The sequence below is a fragment of the Nanorana parkeri genome, unplaced genomic scaffold, assembly GCF_000935625.1.
Source record: "Nanorana parkeri isolate BGI_ZX_2015 unplaced genomic scaffold, ASM93562v1 scaffold990, whole genome shotgun sequence".
Lineage (NCBI taxonomy): Eukaryota > Metazoa > Chordata > Amphibia > Anura > Dicroglossidae > Nanorana > Nanorana parkeri.
The window spans coordinates 194,600-208,394 of record NW_017307258.1 but is presented as its reverse complement, the minus strand read 5'-3'; the positions used below and the strand labels follow the sequence as shown (position 1 = coordinate 208,394).

The 13,795-nt window shown below is 43.2% G+C and overlaps 1 protein-coding gene across 1 annotated transcript in view; it reads left to right on the top strand.

Annotated features, from left to right (window-relative positions):
- Positions 1 to 719: 719 nt before the first annotated feature.
- LOC108795648 (aprataxin and PNK-like factor) overlaps positions 720 to 13,795 on the top strand; it is a 39,230-nt gene continuing 26,154 nt past the window's right edge. The window contains exon 1 of the mRNA XM_018566938.1: positions 720 to 892. Coding sequence (XP_018422440.1) covers positions 800 to 892 — 93 coding nt within the window. The 5' untranslated portion in view covers positions 720 to 799. The remainder of the gene's footprint in view (positions 893 to 13,795) is intronic.

Below are 13,795 nucleotides of genomic sequence, written 5' to 3'. Positions count from 1 at the left end.
CGTCATTCTCACCTAGGCAAGAACAGAGAATAGGGGACAATGTTAATAAAAAAAAAGTAATTAAAGAAAAAAAAAGGGATGATTCTAATGTTGAAGGGGGAGGTTGAGTGTTTAAAGGTGGCATAGTTATATTTCAGGGTGAAGTTCAGTTTTAAGCAACACTTGCTCCATATTGCGGCTGCAATTTTATGAATGGGCTGCAAAGTGCAGGTTGTGGTATGAAGTATATAAGGGAGAGCAGATAGCTTCATGCATTCTCCATTATAAATGAGTCCCATGTATTTCTTTATGTAGGGAGATACTTTAGTAATAAAAGGGTTCAGGAACGCAGATATGGACTGGTAGCAATGAAAGGTTGTGATGTAAACATGAATCAGAAGAAATCAGGGAGCCCGCCCAGCATTTGCTGCACTCCATTCAGATTCCAACTACGTAGCAACCAAATCTCCGTGATCACTGAGAGTTACCGGCTTGTTGTCAGTCCTCTCATTTCTAGGACACTGACAACATGATATCAGTGAGATAACTGACAAGTGTCAGCTCCATGTCTCAGCAGTACAAAGGTTGGAATCTCTTGTGTGTGGAACTGACATCGGACAGAACATCACACACTGACAGCCAGCGCTGGAACTCAGCCTGGTCACATGACACTTGTTTACTTTCAGGAGTTTTCCCTGGCCTGGGATTGGAGGATGGGCTGTCAGGTGACACACCAGGAAGTGCTGGCAGCAGAGTGTGCAGTGTGGAGGGAGATTTCTGTGTCGTATTTCCAGGTTGCCTGGCAGTGTGTGTGTGTGTCATGGCTGAGTATCAGCTGGAGGCCACAGAGGGCGGCGGCATATACTCCATCCCACAGGGGGAGACCATGATAGGAAGAGGACCCTTTCTGGGGGTGAGTACCATCTCCTCACTAGGGGGTGTGTGATGTGTACATAGAATGGGGGGAGTTCATCAATACTGGAGCACACACAATCTGGAACATTTGCCCATAGTAGCCAATCAGCGCCTCTCTACAGTTTCTTCAATGAAGATTTGAAAATGGAAGAGAAGCTGATTGGTTATTATGGACAACTGTTCAATTCCCCTCCCTATATGTTATATCCTATGTACCTCTTGCATACCTCACATCCTCACTGCACTGATACCACACCTGACAGCAGTGTGTGTATTGTATACTGCTAGTCAGGTGTGTGTATTGTATACTGCTAGTCAGGTGTGTGTATTGTGTACTGCTAGTCAGGTGTGTGTATTGTATACTGCTAGTCATGTGTGTGTATTGTATACTGCTCGTCATGTGTGTGTATTGTATACTGCTCGTCATGTGTGTGTATTTTATACTGCTAGTCATGTGTGTGTATTTTATACTGCTAGTCATGTGTGTGTATTGTATACTGCCAGTCATGTGTGTGTATTGTATACTGCTAGTCATGTGTGTGTATTTTATACTGCTAGTCATGTGTGTGTATTGTATACTGCCAGTCATGTGTGTGTATTGTATACTGCTAGTCATGTGTGTGTATTTTATACTGCTAGTCATGTGTGTGTATTGTATACTGCCAGTCATGTGTGTGTATTGTATACTGCTAGTCATGTGTGTGTATTGTATACTGCTAGTCATGTGTGTGTATTGTATACTGCCAGTCATGTGTGTGTATTGTATACTGCTAGTCATGTGTGTGTATTGTATACTGCTCGTCATGTGTGTGTATTGTATACTGCTCGTCATGTGTGTGTATTGTATACTGCTCGTCATGTGTGTGTATTGTATACTGCTCGTCATGTGTGTGTATTGTATACTGCTCGTCATGTGTGTGTATTTTATACTGCTAGTCATGTGTGTGTATTTTATACTGCTAGTCATGTGTGTGTATTGTATACTGCCAGTCATGTGTGTGTATTGTATACTGCTAGTCATGTGTGTGTATTTTATACTGCTAGTCATGTGTGTGTATTGTATACTGCCAGTCATGTGTGTGTATTGTATACTGCTAGTCATGTGTGTGTATTGTGCTAGTCATGTGTGTGTATTGTATACTGCTAGTCATGTGTGTGTATTTTATACTGGTAGTCATGTGTGTGTACTTTATTCTGCTAGTAATGAGTGTGAATTGTAAAAGGTCTTCCAGTGAGACTGTTGTGGCAGAGTGGGTGTATGTGGCGTGCTTTATCTGTGTGACAGTGGTAGATGAGTTCATTTTCTAGGTGACAGGTGCACAGTGAGAAGTGAGACTTTGGTAGACGGCTGAGTTTGACGTGTTGACATTTGGTTGGAGGCATGTCCCGGCATGTGTGTCTGTGCTCATCGGACAGTGTGACATATCGCCCTCTTCTTCCCGTCTGCTGTTACTTGTCTTCTGAATCTGAACGTTTACACTAATATCATTGCTGGCCTATTTAATGTTGAGCTGGTTCTTTTTGTATACCATTTGAAGTATTTGTAGACCCAAACACTAAAATCTCATAGAAGCGTTCAACATGTTAAAACCTCAAAAGTCAGTTTCAGTATTTTTACATTTGCAGCTTTTATTATAAAAAATTTCTCCCAGCCATGGTCAGGTCTCTGTAATGTGGGAACACGAGAATTCCCACACAGCATGAAATCGCATGTGGCACTGTGTGCTGCGGTGCCATTATTTCCTCATGACACTTCAACACTCCTAGCCATTGCATGTGCGTTGCATCACACCACAACACCTGGTAACCTATTACTATGTGGTGTGATGTATAAAAAAAAAGGGTGCACACACTTCTTTGAGTGTGATTAGATGCAGTAGGCAGCCCTGCAGCAATGCATCATTTAAATTACCTGATTTGCCACATTGCAATGATGTTAATGAGGGCTATGTGATGTTGTCCTTTAACCCTTTCTCTGCCAACGATGTAACACAGAAAGCGATTCTGGCTGGTGAAGTGTGCCCCCTCCGCCCGACAACCCCTGCCTTGCTTCCTGGGCTCTGCTGTCCCTTCTGTGGTAGAGGGGAGAGACCGGCGAACATGCTTTTGCCGATCTCCTCCCCGCTGAACAGAGCTGGAGATGACTTCACTTCCGGTTTCTCAGCTGTCATTTCCAGGCTAGAAAAGCTGGGGAAGAAGCTATCCAAGTGCGATGTGTGCTTGAATAGCTTCTTTGCAGTGGAAATGTGACACTAGGGGTCTAATAGTCCCCTAATGTCACCATAAAGAGCACCTGTCACCACCTAATATTCTATCACATAGGCGGCTTGTAAGCACCCCCATGTGATAACAGTCGAGTAAAGTAAAAAAAAGCAAAATAAAATACATTTTAAAAATAAAAAAAGTTTTAAAGTCCCCCGCCCCCACAAACGCACACATAGTAACGTAAGCACGTGTCGGGTGCGTCTACCTGGAAAACGTCAATTGTGCTATATATCTGAGTTTGGGATTTTGCCAGCTATGGCTGTGGATTTGTTCTTTTTAATATTGGAGTCAATTCTTGGTCTGGGATCAGTTCTTATCTCTAAGCATTTTGTGATTTTAAATCCTAGGTGACATTAGGGGTCTTGGAGACCCTGATGTTTCCATAAAGAGGACCTGTCACGTCTTTTGCTATCACACCTTTTTGCTATGTGATCGCAATAAAGTTAAGTGAAAAAAAAAAAAGGAAAAAAATATAAAGTTACACATAAAAAAATAATAAAATTTAAAAAAAAAAAAAAGTTCCCACCCATACATACACGCGTGCAAACATGCGTCGGGTGCGCATACCTGCGAAAACGACGATTGCGCCCATTACGCCACACATGTTACATATCACCGCGAACGGCGCAGTGAGAGCAATAATTCTAGGGCCATCAATCACTCAATCATTTTGGGGATGGTAGTTTTTTGCGATTTCGCAGGTGCGCACAATTTTTAAGCTTGACATGTTTGGTGTCTACCCGACGTGACGCCGTCTTTTATATTTTACCAAAAAACTGAGTAATAATAATTGTTTCCTAACATAATGTAAAAAAAATACTTTTTTTTGTTTTCCAAAATTTTCAGTAATTCTCCCAAAATATTATAAAAAATAAAAACCCCGGTGGTGATTGAATACCACCAAAAGAAAGCTCTATCTGTCCCCAATAAATGGTATAAAATTCATTTCAGTACAGCGTTGCATGACGGAATAAACGTCAGTCAAAGTACCGCAGCGCTGAATACTGAAAAATGGCCTGGACATGAAGGGGGTCTAAACACCTGGTCAGCAAGCGGTTAATGGCATCCCAGTCTTAGTCCGTAGGGCTCAATATTGAGTTGGCCCACCCTTTGCAGCTAGAACAGCTTCAACTCTTCTGGGAAGGCTGTACACAAGGTTTAGGAGTGTGTCTATGGGAATGTTTGACCATTCTTCCAGAAGCACATTTGTGAGGTCAGGTTCTGATGTTGGACGAGAAGGACTGGCTCGCAGTCTCTGTTCTAATTCATCCCAAAGGTGTTCTTCAGGACTCTGTGCAGGCCAGTCATGTTCCTCCACCCCAAACTCGCTCATCCATGTCTTTATGGACCTTGCTTTGTGCACTGATGCGCAGTCATATTGGAACAGGAAGGGGCCATCCCCAAACTGTTCCCACAAAGCATGAAATTGTCCAAAATGTCTTCGTATGCTGATGCCTTAAGAGTTCCCTTCACTGGAACTAAGCGGCCAAGCCCAACCTCTGAAGAGCAACCCCACACCATAATCCCCCCTCCACCAAACTTTACACATGGCACAATGCAGTCAGGCAAGTACCATTCTCCTGGCAACCGCCGAACCCAGACACGTCCATCGGATTGCCAGACAGAGAAGCGTGATTGGTCACTCCAGAGAACACGTCTCCACTTCTCTCTGTACACCACTGCGTCCGACGCTTTGCATTGCACTTGGTGATGTAAGGCTTGGATGCAGCTGCTCAGCCATGGAAACCCATTCCATGAAGCTCTCTACGCACTGTTGTTGTGCCAATCTGAAGGCCACATGAAGTTTGGAGGTCTGTAGCTATTGACTCTGTAGACAGTTGGCAACTTCTGCGCACTGTGCACTTCAGCATGCGCTGACCCCGCTCTGTCATTTTATGTGGCCTACCACTTTGTGGCTGAGTTTCTGGTGTTCCCAGTTGCTTCCACTTTGTTATAATACCACTAACAGGTGACCGTGGAATATTTAGTAGCAAGGAAATGTCACGGATGGACTTATTGCACAGGTGGCAACCTATCACGGTTGTTTTGTGGAAGCAGTCTGCATGCCTAGGTGCTTGATTTTATACACCTGTGGCCACGGAGGTGATTAGAACACCTGAATCCAATGATTTGGAGGGGTGTCCCAATACTTTTGGCAATATAGTGTGCGTGTATGTATATATATATATATATATATAACAGGTATTTATATAGCGCCGACAATTTACACAGCGCTTTACATAGTTGATTGCACATTCACATCAGTCCCTGCCCGCAAAGAACTTACAATCTAAGGTCCCTATCTCCCATGCATACATACAGGGCCAATTTAGATAGGAGCCATTTACCCTACCGGCATTTCTTTGGAGTGTGGGGTACTGAGTGTAGATTAATAAGGAAAAACAATAAATTAAACAACTGTAGTATAAGGCTGCGATATAACAAAATTGAAAAACGTGAAGGCGGTCTGATTAATTTCTGAATTGTATATACACCTCATGCACAGAGTTTGTAATATCACCTTCCTCATCAGATCTTACCTTATTTACCCAGATTTCACGCCTCTTTCTCAGTAAGTTACTTAAAGGAGAACTATGAGGTGAGTACTTTTCACTCACCTCATAGTTCTAGCCGACCTGTGACAATGAGACTGTCACAGGTCGGCTCAGTAGATCGGGAGGTGAGCGAACACATACCGGGTTCGCTCGCCTCTCGATCCTGTCACGGCTCTCTGCCGTGACAGGGGGAGGGGCTGGATTCCCCTCTCCCCGCTCCGATCTGCCAGCGCTGACTGGCGGAACGGACGGGGGAGGGGGCGGGTACAGCTGGCTCTGCCTCTAGATAGGCAGAGCCAGCTGTCACTCACGCAGCTGGGCGGATCCCGTCATCTAAGTCGGGATCCGCTCCGGCTGCGGCGTCTCAGTATACCGCGAGCTGTAGCTCGCGGTATACTGAGCTTAGGGTAACGGGAGGACTCTAGTTTGTGTCCTCCCGTTACCCTAAGGAGAACTATGGGGAAAATCACTGACCCCATAGTTCTCCTTTTTAATATAACAGCATTTTCTGTGTTGTGGGCGATCATATTACCATTATTCTCATTTTTGTTAGTCATTCAGACGGAATCCTCTAGATGGCACCAGTGTTCGGCTTTTTCAGGGTACAGTATTTGTTCTTTGGAGCCATTGAAGAGAACCTGTGTTTTTGTCACTAACTTATACAGCTTCTTGTATATTGCATTCTTATAGTTTATAGCCAAAACTTTTTTTAGCGTGGGAAAGGGTTTAACATTGAAAATTAATGAGTCTAGGTGTGTTTAGAGCTCATTTCTAGAGGCACCTGGAAACCTGTAATGCTTTGCTGTGGCTGAATGCACCCGTTTAGCAGTGTCTAGGTGCATTCATTCTAGCTGTGTTTACAAAATGAGGATTTTCTGCCTGCTGCCGTTTAGCCGGGTTTTAGACATCTAAGCAGGACTAAACCCAGGGAAATTCTATATACAGGAAAAAGTGATCCGGGAAGCATAAAAAATGTTTATACTTCCCATATAACTTCTCCTGTATTAATGCAGGTGGCCAGTGTGCATAAGGCCATAAGCTGGCCATACACTTATAGATTATCTGCAGATTTTCTCTGGTCAGATGGATAAAGTGCAACAGATTCCTCCATCTATACTAAACTATGTGGATGGAGGAATCTCCCACTGGGCCAAGCTTCAGTATCTTGCTAGTCGGCCCCGCTGGCTCTCAAAATACCTGAACAATGTCTGCATCCAATAAGATCACATCCCAGCCGACTCACTGCGTTCCGGTGCGATCAGAAAAAATAGTGCATGTAGCATTTTTTTCTGATCGCACCGCACCAGAACGCAGGCGTTGATGTGCCACACGATCGCACTGTGGCCAGGGGGCGTGGCTGCGGTGCCATTGACTTCAATGCACCACCATGCCCCTTCCCGCCCCAAAAAGCAGTCAGCCGGCCAGGATGCAATCCAGTGCGTTCTGGCACCGAATCGTGCCGGAACGCACTGGGGCTGCTGTGAACTAACCCTAAAGCAACATTTTTTTTTAGCGTTGGATAGAATGGAGAGGAATTAGAACACCTGTCCAGTTGTTCTCACTGCCTGTGTTCCTGTTTGTGAAATTCACCCCCTCTCTTTGTCCTGGTAACTGTTATCACTAAGATTAAAAATAAAAGCAAATCCTAAATTTTGAGTAAAAGTAAAAGCAAATCCACTGGGGCACTAGTTCTGGTGACAACAAGGATTTCCCTCACTTTCATTTATGGCTATGGGACAGGAAGTGAAAGGAAATCTCCCCACAGGGACGCAAATAGCACAAAAAAATTGACAGGGGTATAACCCTCACTTACGCTATCCAAAATGAAAAAAATTGTGGCTTTTGTTCCACTTGGACTGCAAAACAAAAGGTGTATGTAAACCTTCAGGGCCAGTTCACACCATATGCAGTTGTGATGCAGTCAGTTTATTTTGACTTCTGCAGTCAAAATACATCACAATGCTTTCCTATGTGCTTTCATTGCAGTCCGTTCAGATGCAGTCAGAAAAAGTGACTGCTTGTCCTATTTTACCTGCATCAAACTGCATCGAAACCCATAAAAGCGCAGTGCAAACGCATAGCAAACGCACCGGAACGCATAAAAAAGACTCCAGTGATTATGTCATCACCCAGGAACTTCTTCTCTGTAGTGTGGAGAGAAAGTGAAGAGAAGGAATTTGTGGATGCAGATGATTTCATCCAATATGTGCGGACTGTCCCCTGCTGTATGACAGCAAACATCCGGGTGCACCCAATATCGACGTCTGCTGCAAAGGCGTTGTCGGAGAATGGCTATAGTCAACACTAGCATCATGCCAGCCAACAAAGAAAGCATGTCTGATCTCCAAAACAAACGTAGGAAATGCTCTGACAGGAAGAGGGAGTGACCAAATTGTCTAATTAGCATTTTCTAGTGCAGAAAAAAAATGCATCAGAAATGCATCAAAATGCATTGCAAACGCGTCAAAACGGATCACAGTGCAACTGCACAGACACACGCAGTTGTGATGCAGTTTCTGGTGTGAACTGGGCCGAACAATAAACTTCTCTTAATTCAGCCTTTTTGGTCTGTGAAATATGCAATTGAAAGCATTTGTTGAAAAATGCAAAATTATACTATACCTTTTGATCAATTCAGAGCTGTCTTGCTCAGCACTTCCTGTGTTATCTTATGGAGTCCTCCCAGTTCTTGTCATGGACTACTAAACAAGAGAGATTTAGTAGTTTAGCAAAGGACAGCTGGGAGGGCTGGCACCATTCCAACCATAATAATAATGTATGTTGTCCGCACACAACAGGACTGAGGGCATTTGTAGTAGATCGACAAGTATTTTTCTTTACCTGTGGGGTCTTTAAAAGGATAAGACATGTGAAATGTGCGTGTTTTGCCCTGACATACACTTAAAGGAGAATGTTCAGAAAAGGGAGGGGCGCCCACAAAATGCTGGGGTCCCTTTGGCGTGAGGCCGACAATGCCAAAGGTTGCTACATTTGCATAGAAGAACCACAACCAAAGAGAATGGGGCTTTTTAGGTGACTTCTAGACAATGCAAAGAGATGCAGCTAGATATAAGGACACGTAGCTCATTTCATAATAAATACATATTTAATAAATTAATATAGATTAATATCCTGGCTAGCAGACATCACACGCTAACACTATGTATGGCGTGTGTGTCTGCGGTGGATGATTCTGGAGGAGGGGGACCTGTGAATTTGGAGAGTCAAGTTGACTCGGGATATCTAAGAAGTGGGAATACCCCATAAGATGTGCCCCCAGGCCACCTCTCCTTATCTCCTGGCTGAGTGGAGGAACTCCCCTAGGCCACCTCTATAAACTTCTTGATAAAGCTACAGCGAAACGCGTCGAAGAATGGACAAGTACAGATTTGTCAGAAGAAATATGGAACAATATGAAATATGTGACAATATAATTGACCAATTAACTATGGACATTGGTATAATGTACTCAATGTTAAAATATAATTAATTATTGCCATTGTGCATAATACAAATCTGTACGGGATCCTAGAGGTGTTATGCTGATTATACATGTAATGTGGTCTTGTCATAAATGATTGTGTTACGTTTTATGAATTCAATGTTTGCTAGCCAGGATATTAATCTATATTAAATTATTAAATATGTATTTATTATGAAATGAGCTACGTGTCCTTATATCTAGCTGCATCTCTAGAAGTCACCTAAAAAGCCCCATTCTCTTTGGTTGTGATTTACGAAATTATTCAGGGGTGGTGTATCCTTTTGGTGCTGATCCCAACATGTTTCCATTTACATTTGCATAGAAAAAGCTAGAGTTTTACATTCCACTTCCTGAGCCGAGGGCGACATCCAGACAGATTAGACCGTGCACTAGATACTGTACATGTTACTGCCAACATTATTGGTTGGTTCATTTTAGGACAAATACACTTGTTTTGATTCGTAATGTTTATGCCGATATTTCATTCATATCACTAGGCCAATATTCAGATTGCTTTATACTCCTTTTTAAATGTTACTCTCTTAGGGAGAACAGCAACCAGCTATAAAGATTTCTATCAAGATATAGATCAATACTGTATTAATAAATAAGTATATTATGTTCTCTAAAGCCATTGAACCATTTTTAATTTTTTGCATTGGGAGGGATAATGAAACCAATATATTAATAATGAATACATCTTTCCATTATTAAAGGGATGATATAGTGCATTCTGAGTTTTAGATGTAGATCTGTATTGTAACATAGCCACTGGAGCAAATTCTTAGTGATTCAGCGCAAGCAATGCATGTCAGCTTGATGCCTATTAAAATAAGAGATCAGCCACATGGGAAGTGCATTGATTTTAAAGAGTTGGACATCGCCAAGACCTGTATTGTAAGTAGAAGCTAACAGTCAAAGCCATTGTATAGAACTGGAATACAAGAAGCGGAGCTAGCATAGGTAATGAGCAAATATGGATACCCTTGTATATATAAAATTACAATCTATATGCAGATATTTCATAAAAACATGTATGCATGCATTCGTATCAACGAATACATAAAGATATTATATGCAACTTTTCCCCGGCTTTTGTGCTGCAGGATTTGATGCTATCCTCCTGCCCATGAGATCCTGGGGAACAAAACAGTTTAATTAAAGGGTTAGGAGGGCTGTGCTCATGAGTGCTTACTCATGAGCACTCATGAGCACGGCTCAGTAGATCGGGAAGTGAGCGAACACATACCGGTGTTCGCTCACTTCTCGATCCTGTCACGGCTCTCTGCCGTGACAGGGGAGGGGCTGGATTCCCCCCTCCCCGATCTGATCCACCAGCGCTGACTGGCGGAACGGACGGGTGAGGGGGCGGGTACAGCTGGCTCTGCCTCTAGATAGGCAGAGCCAGCTGTCACTCACGCAGCTGGGCGGATCTCGACATCGATGTCGGGATCCGCTCCGGCTGCGGCGTCTCATTATACCGCAAGCTGTAGCTTGCGGTATACTGAGCTTAGGGTGACGGGAGGACGCTAGTTTGTGTCCTCCCGTTACCCTAAGGAGAACTATGGGAAAAAAAAGCCCTAACCCCATAGTTCTCCTTTAATAGTTAAGGTACTTGAATGCATTTTTAAGGTTTAACTCCTGAATTTAGTGTGACTTTAACTCCTAAATCTGGCCTTACACTAGTAGATTTTCGAACGAAAGATCTTACCTTACCAACTGAAAATGCCATCAGAGACTTGACGAATGTCGAATGAAATATTCAATTTTGGAATGAATGGAGTTTCCTGAACAAAAACCACATTCACTGTTAGAATTTCGTTGGTTTCTAGAAAAAATTTCCATCCTGCTCCCTTTTTTGGTCACTATGGTCGAATTAGATCATCAATTTGACCCCATCAACTAATAGAAAGTCGAAAGCAAGATCTTTTGAAAGTTCCTTCGAAAATCTACTAGAGCTTGGCCACCTTAAGGGCCGGTTCACACCACAAAAGCTGCGTTCCAGAGCGGTGGGTATCTGGAACACAAGCCGGCCGGCTCCCTGCGTTCAGGGGCGGGAGGGGGCGTGCCAGTGCAAGCACTATTTTTGCAGATCGCACTGGACCGGAACGCAGGCACTAATGTGCCACGTGTTCAGGTGCCGGCGATCAAACCACGGGCGGGGGGCGTGGCTGCGGCACCATTGGCTTCAATGCACCGCCACGCCCCCTCCAACCCCAAAACAAAGTGAGCCGACTGCAGTGCGTTCCAGAACACACTCTTTATGATGTGACTGGGCCCTCAGTTAAGTGTCACTTTAAAGTGAAAGAGGCTCTTCATCCAGCATTGTGGTTACTTTTAAGAAAGTATATTTTTACTTTTGTAGAGTGAAATGTTCCTGCATAAGGTGTGTTCACTTTGATCATGTGCTAGCAAAAAATTTGTTTTAATTTTTTAAAAATGTATTTCCCTAGCCGATGGGTATTTAACGTAAGCACCCTGAATCTTCATTTTATACATTAACATTCACGTGGCAAAGTGAAAATATACTTTCCATTTTGAAAAAGAAGTCTTCGCCATTGTTTTTTTTTCTAGTAAATTAACTCCCATTATGCGTCAAATCGCCTGCCCCACTAAAGGCCTCCATTGCAAGCAGAAACTACTACCTCTTTGCCCTTCAGCACACAGCAAAGTCAATGTGTCTGGTTTTAAACCATTTAGCTGAACACATCCTCTTCATAAGCCCCCCGTGTCTGGAAGTACTGGAGGCTGCTTTTGGAGCTTGTATGCTTTTCACACCTGTGGGTACAGGCTCTAAAATATTGGCTTGTGTATAGGACAACTCAGCGCTGTCACAGGAGGCTGGGCTCTCCTTATGCAGCCTCCTATGACAGTGTGTGTCAGAGAGGAGAACGGGTACAAGCACTCAGCGATCAGCAATAGACACTTTATTAGACATTATAACATTAGCAGGACTCCAACTGCCAGAGCAGAGGTGGCAAGAGGGTGTGTGCCCTAGTCTTGAAACCAGCAGGAGTCAGGTAACTAAAAGTGCTTTATTAATTATTTATTAACGAGCGGTTAACCCTTGCAGTGCAGGAGTAGCCCCACTGCAATGGTAGGTTTTTTACTTGGAAATAGGCCTTAAGTCTAGGTTCAGACCTAAGGCTTCTGAAGCTTCACTCGTTTTTCATACGGCAGCCCCATCCTGCCCCGATGATTGCAAGATTAATTTAGCCGTAATTAACGAAAAGCGCCTGGACGAAATGCGGTAATTGATTTGCCGTATTTTCGTTAGCGCAAGCGCAGTGTAGATCGTACGACTTTTGACGGACGGAAACGCCAGCAACCTAAGAAAATCGTACGATCTACCAAAGTTTTCAAACATGCTTGACCGTCAAAAGTCGTACGATTGTACGGTAATGTCGGTCGGACACTGCAATGCACACATATGATTATCGGCCGAAAAGTCGATCGCATACAAAAATCGTCCGATAATCGTAAGGTGTACGGCACCTTTAGACTCATTAAAGCCCAACCCTGGGCTCTCTACTCCTCAAAGAAATGGCTGTTTTGTTTTCTGTTTTTTTTTTTTAATTCGAGCCAATTAATCTTTTCATTATATTCTCACCTGCGGTTGTTCTAGTGGATGACCTGACTGGCAGTGGGAAAGATTATTCAATTTACAATATTCCTGCTTAGAGCCACCACTCTCTGTAAAATGACATGAACTACTGGGCAAATGACAGTAGTGGGAATGTATCCGGGGGATTGTGTTCCTCCTGGCACAATACACAGATTCATTTCAAGGTTACTGGCAGGTGGAAATGAAGACTTGGCTGCAGTTCTCACACATTGCAGTCCAATACACATGAGAATGGATGTGAGGATTAAGCAACATGTGAATCTGATGAAACACAAATCTAACATTTGCAGGCCATGGGATGGTGGAGGCTTCTGAAGCTTCACTCGTGCCCAATATGTCACAGCCTAGGGATAGAAATTTACAAGTTATTCCAAATGTTCTGCCTCAACACAAATCTGTTATTTGAAATGAAAGGAGAGAACCCATCCATGGTACTACATAAAATGTTTAAGCAACAGCCCAGAACAAAACTACTGTCTAACAACGGCCCGTGTTTATTTTAAAGTTTTGGATAGCAGAAAAAAATGTCTAAGTTTTTTTGTCTCTGACTCCAGTACAGGTAATAGGCTTTTGGTTGTTCAGGTGCAGGAAAGCGCAAATGGGAATAAAAGCATTGAGGTGAATTTATCAAAAGTGGAGGAGACAGAATCTGGAGCATGGCAACCAATCAGCTTCTATCTTTTATTTTCAAAGCTTAACTGAACAAGCTGTCTGCCCACGTTTTGATCAATTCCCCCAATGTAAGAAGTTCTAACTTTAGATCACTGTACTAAAATAAATATTTGTCTGTGTCCCTCATGACAATCTACTTGTCGTGATACAAAAAAATTATTTTAACCAATTTGTATTTAACCGTGCTAAGAAGCACTTCTTATCCGACCGCGCTGACCAATAAGTGCCGGCAATTTGCGAGGGAAATTCAAAATCCATAGCACAGGTCTGCGCTGGGCAGCAGATAGTAAACCTTTACCG